The 25,633-nt window shown below is 42.6% G+C and overlaps 2 protein-coding genes across 4 annotated transcripts; one reads left to right on the top strand and one right to left on the bottom strand.

Moving 5' to 3' along the window:
• The first annotated feature begins 5,320 nt into the window (after positions 1-5,320).
• map3k19 (mitogen-activated protein kinase kinase kinase 19) lies at positions 5,321-13,992 on the top strand. The gene is made up of 11 exons (XM_080478213.1): positions 5,321-5,479; positions 6,162-6,249; positions 6,920-7,039; positions 7,789-7,943; positions 8,035-8,069; positions 8,228-10,537; positions 10,970-11,074; positions 11,466-11,704; positions 11,821-12,073; positions 12,521-12,729; positions 13,536-13,992. The coding sequence occupies exons 2-11, from the start codon at positions 6,194-6,196 to the stop codon at positions 13,666-13,668; spliced, it is 3,615 nt and encodes a 1,204-aa protein (XP_080334339.1). The 5' UTR covers positions 5,321-5,479; positions 6,162-6,193; the 3' UTR covers positions 13,669-13,992.
• Positions 13,993-14,013: 21 nt separating this feature from the next.
• On the bottom strand, positions 14,014-24,674 carry ccnt2a (cyclin T2a). Of its 3 annotated transcripts, none has more exons than XM_080478116.1 (10): positions 24,493-24,674; positions 23,242-23,323; positions 23,024-23,152; positions 22,646-22,706; positions 22,055-22,117; positions 21,294-21,339; positions 18,049-18,212; positions 17,794-17,864; positions 16,055-17,300; positions 14,014-15,899 (listed from the first exon to the last, which is right to left on the bottom strand). In XM_080478116.1, exons 1-10 carry the CDS (start codon positions 24,648-24,650, stop codon positions 15,826-15,828), a joined length of 2,094 nt encoding a protein of 697 aa, XP_080334242.1. In that variant the 5' UTR covers positions 24,651-24,674; the 3' UTR covers positions 14,014-15,825. The 3 variants fall into 3 exon arrangements, 2 of the variants coding, with proteins under 2 accessions (XP_080334242.1, XP_080334241.1); XR_013935899.1 differs by having other exon boundaries at positions 15,646-15,899; positions 20,901-21,339; XM_080478115.1 differs by having other exon boundaries at positions 15,849-17,300.
• Between the last annotated feature and the right edge of the window lie 959 nt (positions 24,675-25,633).

Raw genomic sequence — 25,633 nt, 5'->3', positions numbered from 1 at the left:
ATGTGGGATTTACCTGACTGAAAACCTGCTCTTAACATAACTCCTCCGCGGTCTCTCGGGGAGCCCGTGTTCAAAACAAGCATGTGACTCACAGGGAACTCCAGAGACACCTCGTCATTCAATCACACCTGGAAAAATACTTCTTTAGCATGTTTACAAAGCCTCAGCATGGAATGAACTATATAAATAGAATATATATTAAGGTTGTTTTTACTAATGCTCCTTTTTGTCGTGGCAGATGGTGCAGCAGCTTCTGAGGACAGAGGTCGATCTGACTTTGTGTAACCGCAGTCGACACACAGCGTTCCATGTAAGCCCCCCTGAACTCCGGGGTAAAATGCTGAGGTGGATGTTCCGGCCCCACCTGCCCCCACAGGTCCAGCTGCTGCAGGCGGCCTGGCAGGGAGACCTCGTCTCCGTTCAGCATCTTCTGGTGAGTCTGCACGCACAAACACAATTCCCAGACCGGAGTGAGTGCATTTCCCAGATGACTTTACACAACCAACAGGAAAAACAGATGTTTTTTTACAACTGCAAACAGTAGTAGGTGTTCACTTCGTGTGTATTAATTACAATTATTTTGAATGCAGGGAAGGATAAAATGTATGGCAGTACTATATATGTTGATTAACCGCTTCAGAGTCCAGCCAAGTCTAAATTCTAAGTATACATGACAACTCTTATCCAATGAGACTAAAACTACAAACATGCAGCACATTGCATGTCTCACATCAAGTAGTCCATTTTAGTTAAAAGCTGGATATCCATTATTTTTAAAAGAAGGCTCGAGGTCATTTGTAGCTATTTATTTTCCCTAAAACCTTAATGTGTAAAGCTTTTTGTGTCTATGAAACTGTGATTTCATCACCCTCTATTTACATTTATTTATTGTGTATATGACCCTGTAATAACCAATGACAAAATAACTTGCCAGTCGTGTAGAAGGATATTTAATCAATTATTGTAATATAGTTTTCCCTATAGTGAAATAAGTTATTACATGATGCAACTTGCGTTTGAAAAAAAAACTTTTACGATGTAATAACCGCAGCTAATAATGTAATAATACATAAATAAAATAGTTTTTTTTTGCTGGTTTTGTGCATTTTGTTTATAAAAAAAGGATGGGTATAAATACTACTTTATTGACAAGTTATCACATTATTGGTTGTGACAGAGCTCCTCCTTCCCCCGTCTGCCCATTGAGCAAAAACATCCTCCCTTCTGTTCTCGTCACTATAGTGAGACTGTAACTGTGATCATATCCACATCATGACATTTCTCATTCTTCCAAAAAAAACAAGTAGTGAAATATTTTTCATACGAACTGAATCAAAAATTTGTTGTGAGAGGAAAGAAAAACACCGCATTGTGAGAACATATTTTGAGCAGTTATATCGTGGCACGGTCGATCATAAACATGATATCTGAATCGTTACCAGATCAACAAACATGCCTGCCAGTTCTATTGTGTTCTTTTGTTCCTCCGTGTTGCAGGAAATATGATATCCATCCTCACGTGCCATTGTAAAGAAAACTACAATAATATGTGATTATGAGCTCTCGCACCTGTACGTTCAGAATATGAGTTTCTAATTCTTTATTCAGACTGATGACGTGTTGCCCTGTGTTAGTTCTCAATTAATTTCTTATGAATGACGCCATCAGAATTACCTGTGGCACACCAATCCCTCCACCAGAGGGCGTTACTTTACCCGCAAAACCATTTTCTGCATGGTTACTTTCCAGATGTCACTGAGTGCGGTGTGGCTCATGTCTCTGTTCTTTTTTTTATCAATGTGTCAGGGTCAGACAGATGTGGTGGATGTGGATGCTCCAAACAGTGACGGTGTGACGGCCCTGATGCTGGCTGTCAGGGATGTTGACCTGTTTGAGGGTCTGGTGGATCATCTGCCGTGGGATTACAGACCTGTGGAGGTCATCAGAGAACTTCTGGGGTTTGCTGCGTAAGAAAACACACACCACGGTCAGGCTGCATGAACACACAGCCACTTTTATGTCAAAATGAACTTCCGATAAAAAGACTTCAGCTGGGACTGAGAAACATCATGTTCTGCTGATGTTCTCTGAGGAGCATAAAGAACGAGCTTGGGCCTGTTTCTTCTGACCTCCTCCCCACTTTTTTTTTCTCAACCAGTGATCCACGGATTCAAGACTACAACGGCTGTTGTGCTTTGCACTATGCTGCTAACCTCAACAGCTGTCTGAGTGATGAGATCAGGCAGGTTCTGACTGAAGCACTAGATCACACAGGTATGCACAAACAAATGCATGCACAAACGCTCTCTCTTCCACTGACTTACATTCATTTCTTTCAGTACAATTGATTGGATTGTGAAACTACTCGGTCTGGAGAAAACCCATAATAGACAAATATGCAAACTCCACTGTATGGCCCTAAAATACGCATCTCACCTCTGTAGCACGTCAACAGGACAGATTTGTGACTCAGCAACCTGGTTGGAGACAGATCATGTTAAACGAGTGAATTAATGGAGCATTACACTTAGATAAGATTGTTGTCTGTGTTTCCAGATATGCAGGCAATGCTGCGCAGTGGTGGGGGTATTGTTACTTTTCCCTTTGGAGATGAAGTTCATTCTGAAGTTACAATTATGTCAGAATAATTACATTATTGAGTATATAGGTAGATTCCTTCACCAAACTGAAAATGAAAAATCATGTTGGGAGTAGGCGTCCCCCCGTGATCCGCAGAGTTTTCCTACTGCTGTTTTCCCCCTGTAGCTCACTGACAGGCCCGCCCCATCATCATCCTTATTCATTCATTTATTTCTTATTCTGCCAATGCATCACGTTTAATCATGAAATGTCATCATTTGTGCATCAACAAAGGTATTGTCTGTTGTCCATGTGAATGCGTTTAGGCGCTTGCACTTTGTTTTGCTGTCTATCCTACATACATAATACATTCAACTAACATACCAAGTTCATTCATAATCCAGAGTAATCCCTCTGCAGTGGCAGTGAAAGCCAGTACACATGTGTGCAGCCATAAGAAAGGCTTGTTTGTATGTGTGAGGGTCCACTGCAAAGAGCCTTTAATAGCGTTATGTTGAGGATGGCGATATAGAAACAAGGTGAAGTGAAAAAACAGGAAGGGAAAAGAAGCTGCTTTAAAGATTTTTTTTGTACTGCTTCTATTGCCCCTACCCTGTGTAAACAGGGCAGCGTGCAGGTTTGTGGACCCAGGCGTGGATTTGGTGGTCTCCTTATGGGGAGGAAACACTTGAAGTTTTCTTTCATCGTATGTGAGTACAACGTAGAAGCTTTCAATCTTGACATCAATCTTTCTAACAGATGCTGTTCCCATATCACCTCTGGCCCTGGAAAAATGCCTGGACCTGGACTCAGAGTTTGGAGATTTGGACATAGAGTTGGACATTGAGAGCATTTATACTCATCAGTCGACAGCGGCTTCTCCGGCACAGACACCGAACCATCCACACACACCCACACCTCACCACCACACCAGGGTAAGAGAAATAATGTTAATAATGATCACACATTTCATTTATAAAGCACTTTCCATTTAAAAAGATGCTCAAACTACTAATGCTAATGGATGAGAAGTGGCACCGACAAGAAAAGAAAGAAAAAAGTAGGATGTTAAGATATTGTGTTTTTATTAAATCAGTAAGGTTAGATGAAATTCTGTGTGCGCGTGTGTGCGCGTGTGTGTTGTCCTCAAGCAAACACAATTAACAAACAGACCAAACACACTTTTAGACTAGCAGTAAGCGGTCACCCACAAGATAAATATGTGCACTAGTGATCTGTGTGTGTGTGTGTGTGTGTGTGTGTGTGTGTGTGTGTGTGTGTGTGTGTGTGTGTGTGTGTGTGTGTGTGTGTGTGTGTGTGTGTGTGTGTGTGTGTGTGTGTGTGTGTGTGTGTGTGTGTGTGTGTGTGTGTGTGTGTGTGTGTGTGACCCACTTTACCATATTGTTGCTAACAGACGAGACCCACAACGTGGACAATGTGGACTAGCAGGCAGCTGGTGTGCAGGAGAGACAGAGCAGGTGGTTTGTGGGTAAAAAGAAGTATATGGATACCATAATACCTATGACACACTGAGTCCTAATGTGTACTCATGTGGCACGTTCACAGTAAGACGAGTCACTAAAACCAAGATACAATTAGATGTCATTAGATGTCCCCTGCTCTGGAGAACTGAAACGCAATCTATATAAAAGTTATAATACATGGAAAATAAAACCTCTCTCCCTCTTGTGTTGGTTGAAACTACCATCATACGAAACACATCAAATAACACCTCACATAAAATGTTAAAATACAAGTAAAGAAGCATTTCTAACTCGGATCACAAGCAGCACATATAATCTGACTCCAATACATTTACATCAGACTTATAGGGATTTTCAGAAGAAAAGATTTTGTTGTTAACAATCCATAATAGGATTATTGCACGTGAGCTACACAGATGCTTGAACTTTGAATGAGGAGGTCACTTCTGTGAATGAATGAATGAATGAATGAATGAATGAATGAATGAATGAATGAATGAATGAATGAATGAATTTTATTTTGAACATGTATAAAAAAATATGTACTTTTTTGTACATACAAACAAATAAAAATAAACATAGAGCCAATACGTAACACAAAACTGCACATTGTTCTAAAAAGGAGTGGGAAGAAGAACAAAACTTTTTTAATTTCCCACCCCTTGGGCATATCACTTATTGTTTTCCACTATAGCTTATATGAAATTATTATTAACATGAGATTATATTTTATCCTGAATTTGAAACATTCACAGCATAAAGTTACATTATTTCTGGCATTTTGACGAGCTTCTCAAGATGAAAAAGAAAAAGTGACATGTCATTGATGCTTAGTGGTACCTTTGCCATTTGCAGTCCGCAGCGTGCCCTCCTCCATCGGACCATCAGAAAGAGCTCAGCCAAGGTAAAAGCTCTTGAGGACTTCACGTTCTTTTGAATTGATCTGGAATTGTTGAACCTGCGCGACTGTCTTTTAAAGCAGGATTACAGTTGCGCCTATAATACTTAAAAATAAAAATGTTTAAAGCGCAATTCAATATACAATAAGTACACATTAAAAATACTTTTCACTTCCATGCCAGCTCGCCACTCAAAACACTGTCAGGCTCTTGACATTGACAAAGAGACCAAATGTTCCACATCCCCAACAGAGCCATGAGATCAAATCACTTACTGAAAGGTTGGGGAGGTTGGGGGGGGGGCGTGGCGGGAGAGGAGGGGTTACAGCCACCTTGGAGAAACTTTAACTTACAGCCACATCTGAATGGCTGCGAGAGACGGACAGAGAGAGAGCAACACAGAGACAGTTCAAGGAGATCAGGATGAAGAATGATGGAGAAACTATTTAGAAGGAAACCTGAATGAAAAAGTGGCTTGAACATGAGCGAGCAGCGGATCAGCAGGCTTAGAAACAGGTAATGGACACAGTTCTCCTTTAAATGAGCATTGACTGGTTGTTATATGATTTTTCTACAGTTGTATGTTAAATAGTTTTGTTGTAGGTGGGTAGAGTTGGTTCTATGTCACTAATCAAAGAGACAAACCACATACAGGCGCTTCAGCTGTCAGTACCTGAAGTAAGATTGTTTTTGGAAGGTTTTTGTGATGTTGAAACACATTTATGCAGTATATATACCGTAGTACAGCTGCAAAAGTTCCACAATGTCCAGACTGAGACACAATGATTGTACTGTATTAGAGTGTGTTGAGAGGGTCTCATTACCCACACTGTCAGGCAGCAGCTTTGTTTCAGGCCAAGCAGCTTTTTTAGGGTTGGTCGCCGGAATTTCTATTGTTTTTCAGATAAAATATTACGGATATTACTGATAGCAGTTGTTGAAATACATGAGCAATAAAAAAAAAACTGTCTAATATGTGCTTGGAAAGTACATTCCTGCAATTGTCACACCATTCATGGTTTTTCATTTTGTACTTTGAGCTTGTTGTTAATTGTCAATACTTTATTTTCCACGTGTGTTTCATTAGCCTCAATGTTAGTTTTATCAAATCCAGAATATATATTCTTCAAACAATACACTTGAATGAGGTACACTGGGAACTGCGTTGGGTAATAACGAGTGTTTGTGTGTGGAGCAGATAAGGGGATCCCCTCTTGTTTCCAAAACGCCATGGAAACGCTGAGAGACATCAGACAATCCTACCACCATGCAGAGAGGGGGAACAGGTGGGAACACTGAAATCTCACTCATCATCCCTCTAACAGATGTTCTTGTTTGGCCGGCTATATTTATGAGAACACATACACACACACACACAGACAATATTTTGTGTAAGTTACCTACGATTCAGAAAATAATTTGAGCTGACAGTTCTGACAGTAACAGATCCTATCAACACATTCACATCTGTTCAACCAGAAGCAGTTGTGTGTACACCCAAACAGAATGTTTGTGTACAGTTCACACTCAAACACCACTCTCATGTACACACAGTACGCTGGGCTGGTCAAGTCATGCACCTTACTTTTTACACCGGCAGCAGAATGGGTGGTATCCGGTTACACTCGGGAACCTGGACACAGGCACCTGTCACCGTGTCCAGAGGACAACCTGTTCTACCCAAACAGGTTACACACAGGGGAGGGAGAGAGGGCTTCGGTGAATCAGCCCATTGTCTGTTAGGAGCTGCTCCCATCAGGCCAAGCTCTCTGGGAAGAATAATAGTCTTTGAGCTGCTCTCTAATTTCATAGCACCAGCTTACAGAAATGAGGAGAGATGTAAAAAAAAAATGAGTCTTTTGCTGAGTTCAATACAAACAACACTCAACCATTTCACTTTATGCTGTCATGGCAGAATCCATCCTGTGACTCTTTTGTGTTTTGCTGTCTTCGCAGAGGCGTGTCCCTGCCCAGTTTGAGCAACGGTGGGGGACACTGGGGTAGTGTGGATCCTTCACTGTCTCCCGGATTACTCAGTGCCAAGACCTCTGGCCAACCAATACCTCCTGCTAACAGGTGCTCACAATGGCTTAACTCATTATTTGCCAGTTTTATAGTATAGAGGTTTGACGACAGATGCACAGAGCTAAAAAGTGTTGATGTATGAAGGGTCTATTGTTTTCTTCACAGGGATATTTACAGGGTTTATCATGAAATAAAAATGTGCAAAGGTGTGTAAATGTAATGTTTAGCAATGTCAGGTTTGCTTCTTGGAGCTCTCAGAAACTTCTGACTTTCCAAGTGGAAACTCTCAGTTTTTCAGTTGTAGTTTCTTTACTCAGAGGTCAGAATTCTCCTACTGGTTAGTCAATAACTTACTATAGTGCTGCATGCCTGATGGCAAGGCTAAGGTGAGGGAGTTATTTAAGCTCTGTAGATTGGTTTTTAACCTCACAGAAAACCACAGAAATGTCCAAAAAAAATAATAATATATATATATATATATATATATATATATATATATATATATATAAATTAATCATCCAAACCAATTATTGGGCTAAAAGTATGACTTGACTTACCTTTATAGAATGTAAATTCATTGCATTTCTTGGCGAAGAATCCTAAAATCATCTTAATTTCAGGTATAAGCACAATATTCATGTAAAACAGTTCTCTGTGACAATACAGAGCATTGTGACGATCAGAAATATCTGTTCATCACAATAAAAAAAAAAACTCCAGTATATGTGTTTTGCCATTGAAAATGTGAGCATGTCCATATGTAACAAAGTCTTGTTCTGATCTTGATCTTTCATCGTTAGGCCGAGAACAAGAAGTGTGGTCGTCACATCCACTCCCTCATATTGTCTGCTGTCTGTAGCTGAGTCTAGCCAGCTCAGCCAATCAGCTCCGAGCGTCATGGAACCCCTGCTGTGTTCCAACACCATGATGCAAGCCAGAGCACACGTCCAGACACGTATGTGTATTTACAGCTCATATGTGTAGAACTTTATGTTGTGTATGTGATGGATCTTTGTGTTTATATTTGCAATTCCCTCCATTTGCAGGTCTGGGCTCTCAAAACAATGTGACTGAAGTAAATGTGAGTTTCAACCAGAGGCCCTCTTATATCTGCACATAGTATATACTAACTGTAATACTTAGCAGCTTCCGTCATACACATTTTCATCCACAAAATTGTTTACCTCACTGTTCCTCATTCATCACCAATGAACGATTGTTTCTCGACTTTTCTCACAGGATCTCCGGCCAGCTCTGCATTCCCGGACACCTAAGCTCCTGGCACCATTGGACAGCCGGCCCAGAGACACGACAGCTCTGCCTGTGCTAAAGCAACATGTTCCCCTGAAGCCCATCTCTCGTAGCCCCCTGTGCTCCAGGACCCGGTTGAGAAGAGAGCGGCTTTCCTGGGGCAGTCCACACAACGGCCCTCTGATTGCCAAGGCTGGCAGAGACGGAACTCAATCCAGCAGCACCAGCACCAGCACCAGCACCAGCACCAGCACCAGCACCAGCACCAGCACCAGCACCAGCGGCCACAGTTCCATCGATATTGAGGATGAAGATTCTGAGAGGAGTGATGGGACCGCTTGTGGAGAAAGCGATCTCAGGCCTTTAGAGGACATTCTTTTGCAGCATTTGCAGGATATGGGATCCGTCGAGACTGATCTTGCTGGAGAGAAAAGGCTGCATCTTAGAGATCAGTCAAGGGTCAGTAATGATGAACTGGCTCACAGATCATCTCACGAGGCAGGAGGGAGCACTGAAACAGCCACAAATGCTTATTGTGAAGACAATGTTACAAATGTGAACTTTACAAAACAATCCTTTGGCAGCTTGTCCTTGAAAACGGTGGATTGTGCACAAAGAGGAGACGCTGCAACGCCTCATGGAGAAAACATTAACTATGTACTACCTATCACATCTGAGTCTGAGGAGGAAAAGGAGAGTGTGGACTTCACCACAACACCTGAAATTGAGATTCACCTCTGTACTTTAAATGCTAATCAAGATGGTTCCATTGCATGCTCAGATTGGAAGTACAGAAACATATCAAAGCCTGTGAAACAGACAATAGATTCTTGTATTGACAAACATCAGGTAGAAAAAACAATTGTTCGTAGTGCAATGGACGAGACGAAAAAAACTAGCACTGCTGTGAGGAAAGCGCCATGTTTTACAGCAACTGCAAGCCTTAACCTGTCCGAGACCACAATCGAAGCCTTAAAGCATGCGCACAATAGTGAAAAAAGAACCGGCACAAACTATGAACAGAAGGCAGGTACTCAATCTAATCAATACCCCAAAATACTATTGCATAAAAATCAAAATAAACCAAATGGGAACAAGTCGAAAGGTTATCCAAGGCACCCCTCTCTGTCTTCAAAAGTCAAAAATAAAACCAGGAAAAGCCCTGAGCTAACTGCTAGCAAAGAGAGTGCTGTAGCTAAAGTCAAATCAAAGATCAGACCTGCAAAAGGCCCTCATTACAACACCAACACGCCATCCCCCAAGAAGAAAGCCATCGATTGTTCACCGAGCAAACGAGTGCGTCCTGACAAGCAGAGCAGCAACGACGCACAAGATCACGAACTCGTTCTGGAGCTAAAAAGTGCCAGGCAGGAGAAGAAGCCCAGTGTTGTTGTTGATACCCCGAGGTCTAAATCGGCTGTGGACCTCATCACCTACAAAGACATGTTTCAGCAGATGCAGAGTGGGGATGAAGGACCTGCCATATATGAGATGTTTGCAGGCCCAATTTACGATAACATCCGAGCTTCCAGCTCCTGTGGGAAGCTCAAAGAAAGACAAGTACAATCAGCTCCGCCGAGGAAACCACAGCAGACCAACAAAGTCAAACACAAGCTGCTGAAGCCGACACAGAGTAAGACGAGGAGAAGCCCAGGAGAGAGTATGGTGGTTTCTAGTAAAAGCAAAGCAAAACCTGTGCCTCCCAAGATGAAACCACACCTCATGCCTGTGTCAAGAAAGGGCAATCGCAAAACAAAACATATTGGTACTGCGCAGCCTGAGTCAGCACTCGTTAAGGATGTTGATATTTGTCCAACGAGTGATAATGACGAGGAAGAAATGTCCATGCTGTCGACTATACATGAGTCTAAACATGGGACTGGAACATTAAAGTCGCCTGGCAACAGCCTGATTGCACTGAAAACATCTCAGGCTAAAAATTCTTGCTGCATACAAACAAATGTGTGGGAAATGGTAGTTAAACCCTCACCGGAAAGTCCAAACCAATCAGTTCCCGAGTCTGGAGTACCGCAAAGTCTTCAGCAACCAAAGATCAACACGTGGACGTCGGACAGCCACAGCAGCGACACCATGATATCGCCTGTTTACCGGAGGTTTCTGGATGAGGTTGGCGATGGGCCGCTGACGGAAGACCTTCTGCAGTGTCTGGCAGAGGAGCTGATCTCCCTGGATGAAAGGGCCATATCTGTGGGGCAGCTATCAGAGAACCAGGAGCCAAGCAGGGACGAGTCCAACCAAGGGAATGGTCCAGTGTCTAGGCAAAATCCATTGCCTGAGGTAAACAAGAAAAACAAGTTTTATAACAAATATTCAGAATGTAAAAAAAACGGAAACTCTTGGATGATTGTTTAGTTTTTAATTTAACGGTGTCAAGAGTTGATTTGTCCATGATGTTGGTCACATCACGGACATATTTGCAAGAATCCATAAAATGGGTCTGAACCCATTGGTATTGGAAGTCACTAAAGTTTGATTGAGTAAAACTGTGATTTTTTTTATATTGAAGTGTGGTAAAGCTCCAACAGTCCAGATGGAAGAGAAAGTTATTTTTCCCACTTGGACCAACACGACTGGCGTGACAAACGCTTGTTCTAATTGTTTTCATATCAGTAAATTCCCTGGTTTCTGTCTTCGTATAACCGCCCTTTTCTGTAAACCCAACTCTCCTCAATGCAATCTACTCTGTGTAATTCTGTGTAATTTCTGCAGGTTGTTTCAACAGACTGCGGCGCCTTGTTTGGCTCCGGCTTTGCTGAGGACGACTCCATCACATGGACAAAGGGTGAAGTACTCGGCAGGGGTGCCTACGGGACGGTATGCACACTACTTTAAAATTACTCAAACTCCCTAGATGTTAGAGTATTGATAAATATTTTGCATTACTGAATTCCTCTCCTGTTTTAGATTAGTTTTCTTTGCAGATTACTTGACTATCAGATATCTTTGTTATGACTAACAGGCTGGCTACAGCGGGTAGAGAAGCAAGTGTACGTTTAGACTGTCATAGGTTTGACTCCCACTGCTGGCAGGGTATCACTGTGGCTCTGTTAGCAAGGCCCTTGACTTCTGGCCCCGGCCCACTGCCCCCAGCATGTTGAGTTAAGGTTAACTATTAATAGAATGTCTTTTCCCCAAGAGGATCAATAGCGTGTGCTTTCTTTTCTCAGCAGGTTTAAACGCTTCACCAACTCTGCTTCCTCACCAGGTTTACTGTGGCCTGACCAGTCAGGGTCAGCTGATCGCTGTGAAGCAGGTGAGCCTGGACTCTTCCGACCCTGAGGCTGCAAAGAAAGAATACAATCGTCTTCAGGGGGAGGTGGAGCTGCTCAAAAACCTTCGCCACATCAACATTGTAGGCTTCCAAGGGACGTCACTCTGCCAGCATGTGGTGTCCATCTTCATGGAGTACGTTCCAGGAGGATCAATTGCAAGCATTCTTCACAGGTTGGCTCGCAATAATTGAACCCCTTTGAGAAGAGCTCACCTAATTTGAAATAAACAGTGTGACATATGGAATGCTGCTCAGATACCTTAATGACACGGTTCTCTGCTGACCTCAGATTCGGTCCACTGCCTGAAAGAGTCCTGGCTCTTTACACTCAACAAATCCTTGAAGGGGTGACTTACCTTCACCTGAATCGGGTCGTTCATCGAGACTTGAAGGGAAACAACATCATGCTGATGCCAACTGGCGTCATCAAGCTCATAGACTTCGGGTGTGCAAGACGTCTCAGCTGTCTGAATCACACAGCGAGCAACAGTGGAGATCTGCTGAAGTCAGTTCACGGCACCCCTTACTGGATGGCTCCTGAGGTATACATCCCTGCCACTCACACAGTGACCTTGGTATTCATCTTTTAGTCATTATTACATTGTGCAGGTTTTTTTCCTACAGGGTGGCTGTGACTCACTTTGTTGACCTGGTTGTTTTTCAATTCCACTCCTCCAAATGTGTTTGAACATTCTTAGCAAACACTAAAACCCATGTTTCTCCTAATCGGCAATCGCGCATTACGCTGTCAGTCGACGGGATTTGCGCAATACGCAACACATTCCGGCTACGGAGTGAGCGTGTGTTCCTACAGTCTGCAGACGTGATTATTTACATTCACCTTGCTTCGTGCGAGAGACTGTGACTACTAAAGATTGTAAAAATTGTACAATGTGGGAAAGAATTAAAGCACATTTAGATTGCTCCAGCAGTAAAATGCATCATAAGTAAAGTCCATTAAAAGTCATTTACATTTCTTCATGCCTCAGGTCATCAACGAGACAGGATATGGCAGAAAATCCGACATATGGAGCGTGGGGTGTACAGTGTTTGAAATGGCCACAGGAAAACCACCACTGGCACACATGGACAAGATGGCGGCCTTATTCTACATTGGGGCTCAGAGAGGAGTGATGCCCTCCTTACCCGTTGGCTTCTCAGATGATGCCAAGGACTTTGTGAACATCTGCCTGACGAGGTGAGATGTGTTCTTCCCCTCCGATATGAGGGCGCTGTCAAACCCGTCTAAGTTTTTATTTCATGAAATCACGCCACAGTCTGCCGGTAGGTATTTTTAACAACCACTTGCTTTCGAGATTCCAAGTTGCATCTGTTTTCACGTTCTGACAATTTTTCATTCGTGTCACATAAACCCATAATTGGTTGTTTAGAAATGACTGCTTTGGATGCTGTCATTTTGTGACTTAAAGTGTGCAAGTTGGATTTAAAAAAAACAACAGGATCTTGTTATTTAAAGACATATTGAAACAATTTTTACCCTTTTACTTTATTTACCTCCATTTAAGAAAAATAAGTTAACTAAATTAGGCTTTCTTTACAGTAGAATATTCTGCCGAGAACCTTTTTGCAAAAAACCCTCCAGCTCAGTTAACCCATATTTAAGCCTTTTTTTTTTTTTAAATAAAAGGGTTAACTGGATTTATCAGGACTTAACTTGGTGATCTACCTTCTGAAGTGGTTTTGACCACTTTAGGTTCTTCGTCGATTTCAGTTAGGATACTGTGTACATGTACCAAAGCGTCAAACATCTCAAAAGATGTTCAGGATGGTCGGGGACAAGAACGCTGAGGCAGATTCCTATAAACTCAACATCGCTGCTAACGCACAAAAAAAAAAGTGGAACTGTATCGACTGACTTTGTTGAACACAACATGTGGCGTTCACATGATTAAATCACTCGTCATATCCTAATATTTAATCTCTCCCCCATTGATCAATGTGACAGTTTAATTTCTCTGACTTTGATTCCCTTTCTTTGTGAAGCAACCAGAAAGTGCGCCCTGGTGCTGTCCAGCTTCTGAAGCATTCCTTCATCCCACAAAGAGAAACCAACGAGAACTCTTGGGAAACACAGTTTAAGAGCTGCTGTGGTCACCGCCAAGGACTGTGTGGCTGAGACAGAGGCTGAAGGGTGACTGAACACTACTCAACCTTACAATTCATTCGTTACAATGCCGCAGTAAATCCAATGACTGACTTGGTGGCTATCCAATACATTTCTGTAAATATTTGCTCTCACACAGTATAGATGAAATACATTTTTGTAACTGACTGAATATGTGCCAATCTGACATACTGTTAGGTGTAGATTAAAATGCTTTTTAAATAACATACTGTACCATTTAAACAGATGATATAAGCTACTAGATGTTTACATGTAGTCAACCATCAATGATTTCTGCAGTCCAGTCACAGATTACTGTACATGTAATAAAGAGACAAAAAAAAAACCAATCAGGGTAGTGGCAACTTCCAACTTTATTTGTAATATTGAAATGAATAAAGGGTAAAAGAAGAAAGAAAATGTGAATAGGCATTTATGCTTGGTTGCAATGAGTGTCGCTGGTTTGGATGCCGAACCAAAAAAATAAAAATCATAAATCAAGGCGCAAACCAATCCACCGTCATTCTTTCGACGGGTTTTAAACGTTATAAAAATCCTACATGGACCGGTCAGAAACAGATGGAACCTGGGTGTATCTACATGATAGAACAACGGCGAGTTTGTTCTACGAAACCATATTCGGTCATACTCATGGTTATCAACAGAAATACAACCAATTGGATTACATGGAAAGAAAAATATCTAAGTTGCAGATACTTGCGGATCCCCACGCATCGAGCAGGTCCTCTTGCATAAGTTCAATTAGTAACTGCTGGAACAAGTGTTTTTGCCCCTCTCCCCCAAATAGTACCCTGTTGATAATTAACACTTGCCCATCTCAAGGGCTGACGCCTATCCAGCTCCAGCGTCCTGTTATGAAATGTCAGATGCACTTCAAAGTGTAAAAAAAACAAAACAAAACAAAAAAAACACAGAAAAATGGGTTATGTAAACTTTAATAGCACACTACTACTGTTCTTTTTTTTTTTTTCTTTTTCTTCTCTTTGAGGCACAACCTTTGGCATCCAGCTTAAGGTCTACGTAGAGGTCCAAAAAATATTTTTTTTTTTTGGTACAAATTGCATCGCTCTGATGTGGTAACTAGTTGTTGGATGTGCTGAAGGAGTCAGCTGATATTTCCTGTGAGGGGAATACTACAGTAGATCTATGTCTATCGCAAGGCTGCAAGAAGCACACACCACTGGAATGCTGCAATCATACACCCGATGATGCCCAATCCACTCAAAATAAAACTTTTTTTTTTTTTTTGTACAGGTATTATAGTTCTCTAGTTATACTTACAAGCAGCTCCAAACCTGAGTAGTCGTGGTATAGCTTTTTTTTTTTTCTTTAAACATACAAAAATGTATGTACATTTATCTCCACTATCTGTAAACAAGTAAGCGCTCTTCTCTTTAAATCCCTTTGATGATTGAAACACGAAAATTATACGCACAGTATTTAAGTATAAAAAGAAACCAAGACAACAAAGTCATTGAGGAGATACTTTTACGAATGAAAAAAAAAAAAAAAAAAAAGGGAAAAAAAAAAACCTGCATCCAACAAAGGTACTAAAAGGAATGCCAGCCAACAAAAACTCGACTCCTCTCTCCAGCTGGCCGTGAGCGTTCTCCATCAACCACACAAATGTGATTCAATTAAATTACTTGTAAAAAAAACAAAACAAAAAGTAATAAAGAAAGTGCACCTTTCATGCCGTTTATAGTACTTGTAATACTTGTGTTCTGCTGTATGGAGACATGTATCAAAGGAACTTCCTTCCCTTCCTTGATGGAAACGTGTTTCTCGTCACCTCTGCACTTGTTGAAACCTGCGTGAGGAGGAAGGCCAGCCGAGCAGCAATTTGACACACTAACAGAATAACAGGACTGAGCATCACAGCACAGATGTGACAGTCAGGAAGCATATGTTTTTCCATCTTTCTTGTGTCCGACAGTACATTTTCTATCTATTCTTTTTTTTTTTTTTGCAGATTTTGTTTTTCTGCATTGCAATAAAGGGTTTAACATCACATGAAAAGTTGTTTTTCTCTCTCTCTCTCTCTCTCTCTCTCTCTTGAGGGCACTTATCAAGGACGTGAACAAAGTCTGAGCTGTGGATAGTTCGTTGCCATTCCCAAGTGCTGGTCATGACCGCAGAGTGGTGGACTCAGTGTCTCTGCTCTCCTACTTCATGTGGCGAATCACTATGAGGAGGGTACTGCTGAGAGGTCCGCAGCCCACCTGAATGTGACAGGGGGGAGGAGGAGAAAGAGAGAGAGAGGAGGAGGAGGGAGGGAGGGAGGGAGGTTAGCCATAGAGCTGCAAGCCAGATAAGACACACTGCAGTACAGGAGAGGAGCGAGGGGGGGAAAGGCGGGAAGAAAAAGATGAAGTACCTGCAGCACCAGTGCCACCCTTGGGGACTTTGCTCACTTTGGAGCAAGAGGTGGAGGATGAAGGGTGGTGGTTGTGGCTGACCTCGGGGTGGCCCCTCTTGCGGGACGACGACGGAGGGGCCAATCCAGCCGGCGCCAGTGTGGACCCTTCCATGCTGACCAGTCCTGGAGGACTCCGCAGCAAGCCGCCGGCGCCGCCCGGTCCCTCGGCGTCTCCTCGCCCGTTGCCGCTGTGTGTGTGACTGTGCTTGTGGTGGCGATGAAGGCTGTGCTCTGATCCGCGGTGTTTCTCCTTACTCACCAGCGGGCTGGAATGTTTACTCCTGTTGTTGTTGGCGGCCATGCTTTCGTCTGATGAGCTGTGGCGCTCCGACGATGAAACTTTAATCTTCATCTTGAACTCGTCTCTGCTTGGTTGTGCGAGCGAGCTGCCGCCAGCGACGCCCAGGTGGAGCTTCGGCAGGCCTTTGTCCCGCTTGTCACTGTAATGGCGTCTATCTTGGCCTGAAGCTGAGGAGGACGGGACTTTGATCTTCATCGGGGACGCCGTGGCGCCTCCGGCCGTTTGGTGGGGCTGCGAGTGTTTTCTATGGTCGACTTGGCTCACTGGAGCTGGTGCATAGGTAAAAGAGGAGGATGACATTTCTCCTCTGTCACAGTCCATTACTCCGCCATGCTGCTCCTGCCTACGTTTCTGTCCGGGGAGTACGACCTCGGAGACATGTTTCTCCCTGTATTTGTCGAGCGAAAGCTTCTGAGCTGAAGAGGACTGAGGCGCGGGAGGCTGGGCTGGTGGAGGGTAAGCAGATGGAGTTGGAGGCGGATGCTTGCCTACTCCACCCACACTAGATCCTTTTAGTTCTAGTTTGATAGCATGGAAATCCAGGGTTTTCTCAGTTTTAATTACTGGCTGAAGCAAAGAGGAAACGGACATTTGTGAGGGTGCTGCCACTTCCTGGATAGGGATGCTGAGGGGTTCCTGTTTAATGCAGCCGGATGGGTACCCCACTTGGCTCTGGGGCCATTCACTGTGGCTGCCTGGATTGTATGTGGCAGAGATGCTGTCCAGAGAAAGGGATGATCTTTGAGACTGACCGGATATGGACATGGTGAAGGCAGCGCCTCCTTTAGAGTAACTCAGACTGGAAGAAGAATCACTTGGGTCTTGTGACGCTGAAGTCCCGGGAAATGAGTTGTCCATCAAACTGGCATTTTCGCTCTTGGGCTTCTTGGCAGCTTGTGTTGCCTGGAGGACACAGAAGCTAGTTAGGCTGAGTAGTTTGGCATTACATTTTTTTTTGCAGACATAATTTGCAGTTAAGCAGTTTCAAATGCTGCGGTTCAGATTGCCTGGGATGGCAGTGAGGATGCCCAACGATAAGTGGAGTAAAAGCAAGGCTTGAGTTGTGCGAGGTACAAGGCTGAGAGCTCAATGTTCTCCTAAAATCACATTTGGCCAACAAAATGATTTTCATCGTCTTATAATTGTTGTCATCCAACAGATCAATCTATCACCTAGTTTGGCAGGATTTGTAGCACAAAGCAAATTGCATGAAAAATAATTGTATTTCTGAAAACCATGTTTTGATGAAGCTCTTAACTCTCATGCATGAATATTGTTTCACATAAATAACATTGGTTAAAAAAAATGCAATAAATAAATGAGGGATCGGCCAACAATAATTAAAAAAATTAATTTCTCTCTAACGGCTGGGAAACAGTGCAGCGACATATCGTACCCTCCAGTTGCGTATCCTCTTCAACCTGCTAGGCGTCTTCTCCAGAATCTGCAGAAACTCATGAGTCAATTCTGAAAACAAGAGGACACGAATGTCAGACCTGCGCTGCACAACTTAAAGGTAAATCCTACTGGATTTTGTAAGAGAAGATTCTTATAAGGCACAACCATGTAAAAATCTAAGAAAGCAATTATCCTAAAATAAAACACACTCCATGCAGATTGTTGTGACAAAGCAAAATGTCTTTCATCTCACCATCAAGCAGTTCAAGAGTGACGGAGTTGTCCACGTACTCCCACCAGTGTTTCCCGTCCGTAGAAACTGGGATCTCCCAGTTGGACCACTTGCACGCCAGGTGGATACACACGCAGGCGATCACTGTGGGCTTGTACTGGAGGCAGAATGTCGTGAGGTGCAGACTTTACGAGAGTGTGTTCAGGTATTTCATGTATGTGAGGGAGTTGAGCCGGGCCAGGTCACGATCGATCCCACATGTGGGGACAAAAGAGGGAAAACACAAAAAGGAGCAGACAGTTTTAAGATGCGATTGGTGCAAAAGGGGACAATAATGCAGCCAGTTGATACAATAGTGAAGCTAATAGAGGTATCAACCAGCGGTGTCGTCCGGGGTATATGCAGGTATACCCATTTATTTTTAGGTGAGAATTGCATACACCTTTTCCCAAATCCCCATGATGCACCACTCGGCAGTATCGATTTCTAAATGAAGCGACGTCCCACCCTACTTTGCCTCTAATTGGCCAGTATTCGCTGAATTCACTGATCTGATTGGTTAATGTCTGTTTACAGTGCAGCGTGAGGGCTGACGAGGTAAATATTGTTAACTGATAAATTTTATAAGAATTATGTGACTATCAATAGATACTATGGATGGAGTTTTCCTACATGCCATTGTTTCTAAAACAAAATTGAATAACAAAAGACAGCAAAACTTGAAAGTACACCCACTTCTCCAGGGACTACCACACCACTGGTATCAACCTATATTCAAAGAGAATTCACTCTTAAATCAACATTATTAGGTTTATAACACTGCAACGCAGCAAGATCATTCACAACTATTTGAGTCGTGTGCCAAATTACCACAAAACTCATGTGCAAAAATCAGCACAGAGGGGGCTGCCTTCAGTATTTAACCAGCAACCTGGAGTAGGTTGATGTCTGCCCAGTGTGAAATACACAGATCACAAGGCCACAGGAGTTACAGGCACGTTGTTATCTGACAAGCTGCTTTCCCAAACAGCCTCCATTTGGACCGTTTGAACAGATAAACTGTACGATTATTCAAACCAAGAAACGCAGCAGATATTTCAGTGACCCCTGTTGATGTGCATTAGTGCACTCATGTGGACCATCACATTGCTAAGACATTACGCAATGAAATACAATTAACCTTACACATGTCCAAAATTAGTATTTTAAGTTTTCATTGTCGCTCACAAAGAAAGAACATTATCACATCAAAGTCAATAAGTGAAAATAGATAAATGGCTGCCATCAGATTATTAAGATAAAATATATACAGTCTCATTCAACATTAAGAAAACAATTCATGATTTCACATGGCTGAGGGACTGAATCAACGGCCAAGTCAAAGTTAAGTCTGACTTCATCCAAGTCTGTACTCGAAAGAATCGCTAACTTAAGTATAGATACACCTTAAAACACATCTGGTTTTAAGGTTGTATAACAACCGTGTGTAGATAAACATGTACAATGTCTGGACTCTGTAGTTGTGACTTTAGATTAATTCAGTAGCCAGAAACTAAACTTGGAAGCACTTGACTTTAGTGATTTCAAATTGATCTTGTTTTGACCTAAAAAGAACAATTTTAGAGTCTTTAACTCGAAATATTAGGCGACTTTCAATCACAGGCAACATTACACTTTTGCACTATTACATGCACTACAGTGGATTCTGCACTACTAATGACCAGCATCCAGACACTGTTGAAAAGACAAAGTAAATGACATTAACACCAATCCCTCCATACACTGACTCATTTCAAACACACCCTTTGAAGACCAGGTTTTTCAGTCAAAAGACGCCAGGACAGGCTCGTCCTCACTTTAGAACTACACAAAGTCGTGTGATCTGTTCAGAGGATAAATGTTTACCTAATTGCATGTTGTGGTTTTCCACAGCAGAGGGTTGAGCTGTACCAAGCCACTCGTCAACAGCGCATCTATTCTAATTAAGCTCAAGCAACTTTGTGGACGTTTTTAAAACTGGGGTAGCAACAGCAGGGAAGGTTCAATTCTGAACAACCAATCAGAAACCAGTAAAATCAATGTATAAAAGAAGTAACACCATAGAATAGTTTTAGATTGAACCTACAGAGAGCTGACTCCGGAGGAAAATGAAAATGAAATGGCAGGAATGCTACTAACAAACAAGACCCTGCTTGGACGTGTCTTTCAATCGAAGCGAACACCAATCAGAAACTTCCGTCCCTCTTCTTCATTCTCACAGGCAGCAGCCTGTGGAGAACCGTGTATTCTCACGTCTTTAAATCGGATCCAGCATTAAATTACATTCCATTTCAGACTCAGACTAAACATGAGCCTCCGCCCATGAATCTGCGGCCTCTTCTGATAGGTAAGATCAGACTTTATTAATCCCACACGGGGAAATTTAGTAATAACCATACCAACCACTACAGACCAGGAATACCAATAAGAGCTGCTGCTTGTGGATGGTCTGACCCAGTATCTGGCCATCACAATCTGGCCCTCAAACTCACTCCTGATCGTCACCATACATTGTCCCCTCCAATACATCAACTGGGAGGACGCTCACTTGCTGTCTAATACAGAAAAGCTGTATTCGGAGCGCTTGGCTTGGCATAGCATCAGAATGCAGACCCTTGCCAGCAAATGGAAAAACACAAATTCTGCAGGTCTTTAAAGGGTCACAAGTAGGCTGCATTATAGCTTACATGAGCTAATGTAGAAAATGATGGTGCGGAGCTGGAAATACTTTGCAAATAACAAGCTGGTATCACAAAATGTAGAAAAATGCATTTGGGGGGGAAAAAAATGAACGTGAGACAGAAAAGTGTAAAAAATTAATCTGCGGTACTTACCGGAAGGACCTCTACGAGAAATGTTTACATCTGTGAAATCTTTAGCTGCTATTCAGGCTACCAGTGTCTTTCTCTTAGACTTATGCACTTTTTCTCAACCGAACAAACATGTGGTTTTCAAGCGCACCACTACACTTCACATCTTGCATTCAACCCATCGGTGCCAACACGTGGTCCCTTGTACAATACACCGCACTGCGGCTGGGGCCGGTAACGCTGCGAGCCACCATGTCCCGCCGCCTCGCATTAAAGGAGGGGAGCTGAGGAGAGGAGGCAAGCGTCCCAACAACCACCAGCGCAAGGAGGGCCCGTTGGACACTGAAAGGGTACCCTGCATTACAGGAAGCTATGGTGTGCAGTCAAAGTGCAACAAAGGAGGGGCAGGATAACAACCTGTTGGTAGCCATGAAATAGGAAGTCTGTGCCAGATCCTTGCTTGCTGGAAGAGAGAGAAGAGTGGAGATCGGAAACAAGCATTAGTATTTCTGCCGTTATCAGGGAAGGATCGCAACATTTACCATTTTGAAGAAGGGTTCTGCTGCACTGATTGAGCCAAGACTGACAAAAAGAAAATGATGCAACCCGATGCAACATTTCGGAAACTTTCAGAAATTAGGACAATTAAATTTGGGGTGAATGCAGAGCTGAAGGGAACATAATAACATTCACTGCTATTGCACAATTCACTGAACTTTTCGCAGCAGTTTTAATAAATTAAAAAATTTGACAGGAACTGAAATGGGACGCAATAGAAAACTAAAATAAATAATTCCAATATCTTGCTAATGTTAGTGAAAATATACAAGTTTATCAGTCAAACATTTATATATTATATTAATCAATATATTAATATATCATCAAGAATTGTATAACAGAACTGCAGTTGATAAACATATCTTAAGTGGAGAATGCTGCAGATTTTAGATAGAACTTTTTGAGTATTATTAGATTTAGTCGCAGTCTTGGCTCAATAAGTGTTGGCAAATGTTGTCATTAACATTAGTCGTACAATCAAATCAAAGGGTCTTCAATTCAATAAGGTATGTGGCCTTGTAACCATTACATCAGCAAGGTTTTCACCCCCCACCCCACCCATATCTGAGGTGGGACAAACAAGAGCAGAGGGCACAAAGAGCAAAGAAGGAAGCCTCTACCTCGCACTAGCTGGGAACATTTCACCACATCAGTGTGTGGGTGATCAATAGTAATTTCAAAGCCTGGAACAAAATACATGACAGGTGAGTTCAACACAGACACAGTTGGGAGGTGACAAGTCATTCAATGATGGAACAAAGAAGTGCAATGTTTCGTTTGGAGCTAATGAGCCAGACTTTAGTGATAAAAGCAAAGAGAACAACGTCAAGGTCAATTAATTAAGAGCACACACTTAAACTCTTACCCACTTTCACTCGATGATTTCACCACATTGTACAGTTACGGGAGCCCAAATTTGTCACACCACGTGAAGGAAAGTGCTTTAACTGTTGAGGTCGAGTTAACATTTTGCAGAATCTCCCAACCACATTATAGCCACGGTTCATGGCAATACAAGAATGATGTGTCACCTTTACAGAATGTACTGAAAAATATGTATTTCACAAGGTTGCCACAGAAGAGATGAACAATTCAGTGAAAAATAAATATAGTAATGTTCAAGGGCACTGCTTCCTTACGTTTACCGATTAACCATTGAAAGGAAATGATAAAGAAAGCTCAAGTCATCCACTCCAGTCACCACTACTTACCCAGGGTCTGCAGCACTATGGATTCAAGTATCACCAGCTCTTGAGCTTGCTGGAGGTATGCCTGAAGTTTGATAGACAGTCATTACAACACAATTGTAATGAGTCTATTAAGCTATACCCCTAATAAGTGATTTCACATGGCCAAAATTCCAAAGGCTATAGGCTTATTTTTATTTTTTTTAACAATTAACGTAAGCCTTGTTAGATGTAGGTGTTTGGTATACACGGAGTGCAGGCCAGGGCAGAGAAAACAAGACCCTTTGCACAAAGGCCAAGAGGAACATCACGCAGTCACTTATACATAGGGATCCCATGACCACTCTGACAATAGGAAAAACATCAAACGGGGAGGGAATAGAAGATGGCACCCCAACTTACATTACTCTTAGTGTCTAGGGGGGATTCTTGCGGATTTAGGCAAGCATGTGCAACTTTAATCACATGCTCGAGTTTCCGAGGTTGCTCTTCCACTTTCGCAGCCAAGAACAAGGTGGTGGGAGATATCGTCTGCACAAAAGCATCAAGACAGAGTCAAAAATTAGAACCCATTTCCTTCAATCCATCAAACACGTATCGATCGATTTCTGAATACTTACATTTCTATGGAATTTGGTGAACGAGTGGTGCATATAAAACCTATGCATGTAAACAATGGCTGTATTTATTGTTAATTGAGAGCTGAGGGCTGGGTTAAGGAATTTTAAATCAGTATATTACAATGTTTGAAGCACAGAGTCGAGCAATATCCTATTATATATATATATCACACATCAAAAATCTCAATGAATACAGTTCAGCATCAACCAAATTCAGCAGCAATCGGTGCATCAATGGGCAATGTATTCATCGTTTTTAATCTTACTTATACTTTTCTATAATTTCTCAACATAACAGAGCAGGATTACTTGCATAAGTCCTTTTTATGCTAAATATCACAAAAACAAAATGATTATCTATTTGGCATTAAAACACCAGGCTAGTTCATGAATGTAACCCACAAAACCAGCTTGTCTACTACACATCTTACACACGTGGGATTATCTAAAGGGGAAGTAAATGGATTTAACAAGAAACGCTTCACAGAAAAGGTAATTGTGCTGCGTTTGTAGGGGAATGCATCATATTCAGGAGTCATATGTGATCGCTGTAACTGGTGGATTGTTTGCCTTCACATGTAAGCTGGCATGTTTTATTTCTTCTACTACAGAGATGAACTGTAGTACTTGATGCACAACGCAGAACAGCAGCATTACATAAGCAAGCGTGTAGCTGCAGTTCGCTGAGCTTTCCATACCAATCGATGTGATAGGATTGTGCTGGTACCATCGAATCAAAAACCATCTTACAATAGTAATCATCCCCACTGGCTAATGGTGGTGTTAAACAGTTTTAATCTTAGTAAAGTACTGAGTGTGGAGCTAGGTTAGGCTACTGCGTGCGAGAGGAAAAAAACGTTCTACACTGACAGTAACACGACGAACCACATGCATGACGAAGCACACACTAAATGAATCATTCTCTCTTTAGTGAGAGAAATCGGGAGTTAGATGAGCCGGGAGTCGAGCATCAGCTGACTCTCATGGCCTTTCAGACGCTAACAGTTAGCCCAGAAGCTAACACAGGTAGCATGGTTCTTGTTGCAAACCCTGAGATACAGAGGCCTCCTCCGTGGAATACATCTGGATAACAACACGTCCCTGAGCTGAGAACCAAAGCATGTGACTTGACAAGCGCCAGCTTTCACGACAATACACGAGCACTCAACTAGGGCCGAGCTCGCGGGCCTGCGGTGGTTAGCCGTGCGCCATGTCGGCTTCATCGAGGAGAACTCTGTTTACAAAGGATACACGTTGAGTCTCTGGCCCATATCCTGGATCAGATTCGCCGCTTGCTGGCGGTAGGAGAGCTCCCGGTCTGGTTCTACTCCACATCGGCGCGACGGCGTAGTTTCGAGTTGCTCCCGAGTGAAATACCACTTGGACGAAGACCCCCGGCACGCCGCCATTACTCTGTAACGTTCACCGAGGGAGCGAGAGCCCGGATGTGACGTCAGGTCGCACAGGAAGACACGACGTCTTTGTTGGCGCCAGGATCCAATGTGGCGCCGAAACAGTCTACATTTATACCGTGGACAGGAAGCGTTGGAATACCTTCCTAGAGTAGAAATCATCGAGACCACAATTCCAAGGTATGGTCTTGACTTGGTTTCAGGCCCTTAAGGTCTTGATCTTTACTCAGTCTGGGGCCGCTAAAGTCATGGTCTTGGGATGCTGTGACCTTGCTCTTGACTCTGTCCTGGGTTGTTGACTAGAACACTACACCTACCCACCATTCAAAAAAACTACAGGATTGTCCATTTAAAGATCCAGAAGGTTCATAGTGATGTCGATTCCATGTTGCAGCCTAAACAGCTTCCACGTTTCTTTGAAGACTTATTTGGTGGCTGTGGAGTGTGTGTCCAACCTTTGCAAGACCATCCATCATTGGCATTCAGTGAGGCTTGCAATCGCCTCCTGAAGATATTGTTTAGGGCTGAGATTCACATTTTTCCACACCAAAAGTCTTCTGTCATGTCAAGCACGTGTACTGAGACCTAGTCTTACTAGAACAGAAAAAAAGTGCACTGCCAACTATTTCCATGGTGTACACTAGTGTATACAATATCCTAAGATTTTGTCTGTGTGAAGTTATGGTTCAAAGCCAACCCTAGTAAAACAACCTTCATAATCATGATGACAGAATGCTTCACTGAACACATTTCCACTCCCCCAATCCAATGGCAGCATGCCCAAACATCACTTCATTTGATGCTTCGTAATGTAGGTGAGGGGGTTCCCTCACTGATCTTTGGCGAGTTCATCGCATAATAAAATTCAAACTATTGCGCTATAATTGCTCATGGTCTGCCATCCTGTTGTTTTTTCTGTTGTGCTTAAATTCCACTTTACAATACTGACACATGGGGGCACAAATAAAACTGACTTGTTG

This window comes from Lipophrys pholis (genome assembly GCF_963383615.2).
Source record: "Lipophrys pholis genome assembly, chromosome: 13".
Classification (NCBI taxonomy): domain Eukaryota; kingdom Metazoa; phylum Chordata; class Actinopteri; order Blenniiformes; family Blenniidae; genus Lipophrys; species Lipophrys pholis.
The sequence above is the reverse complement of the archived record's forward strand: the minus strand, read 5'-3'. Positions and strand labels throughout refer to the sequence as shown.

What these genes read in the sequence shown, in the direction of transcription:
- map3k19 (XM_080478213.1), top strand. Translation starts at nt 6,194, where the DNA reads ATGGAAACGCTGAGAGACATCAGACAATCCTACCACCATGCAGAGAGG. An exon ending in CCAATACCTCCTGCTAACAG is followed by an intron (nt 7,040 to 7,788) that starts GTGCTCACAATG and finishes TTTCATCGTTAG; the next exon opens with GCCGAGAACAAGAAGTGTGG. An exon ending in CAGAGCACACGTCCAGACAC is followed by an intron (nt 7,944 to 8,034) that starts GTATGTGTATTT and finishes CTCCATTTGCAG; the next exon opens with GTCTGGGCTCTCAAAACAAT.
- ccnt2a (XM_080478115.1), bottom strand. Translation starts at nt 24,650, where the DNA reads ATGGCGGCGTGCCGGGGGTCTTCGTCCAAGTGGTATTTCACTCGGGAG. An exon ending in CCCTAGACACTAAGAGTAAT is followed by an intron (nt 22,707 to 23,023) that starts GTAAGTTGGGGT and finishes ATCAAACTTCAG; the next exon opens with GCATACCTCCAGCAAGCTCA. An exon ending in AGAGGATACGCAACTGGAGG is followed by an intron (nt 17,301 to 17,793) that starts GTACGATATGTC and finishes TGTGTCCTCCAG; the next exon opens with GCAACACAAGCTGCCAAGAA.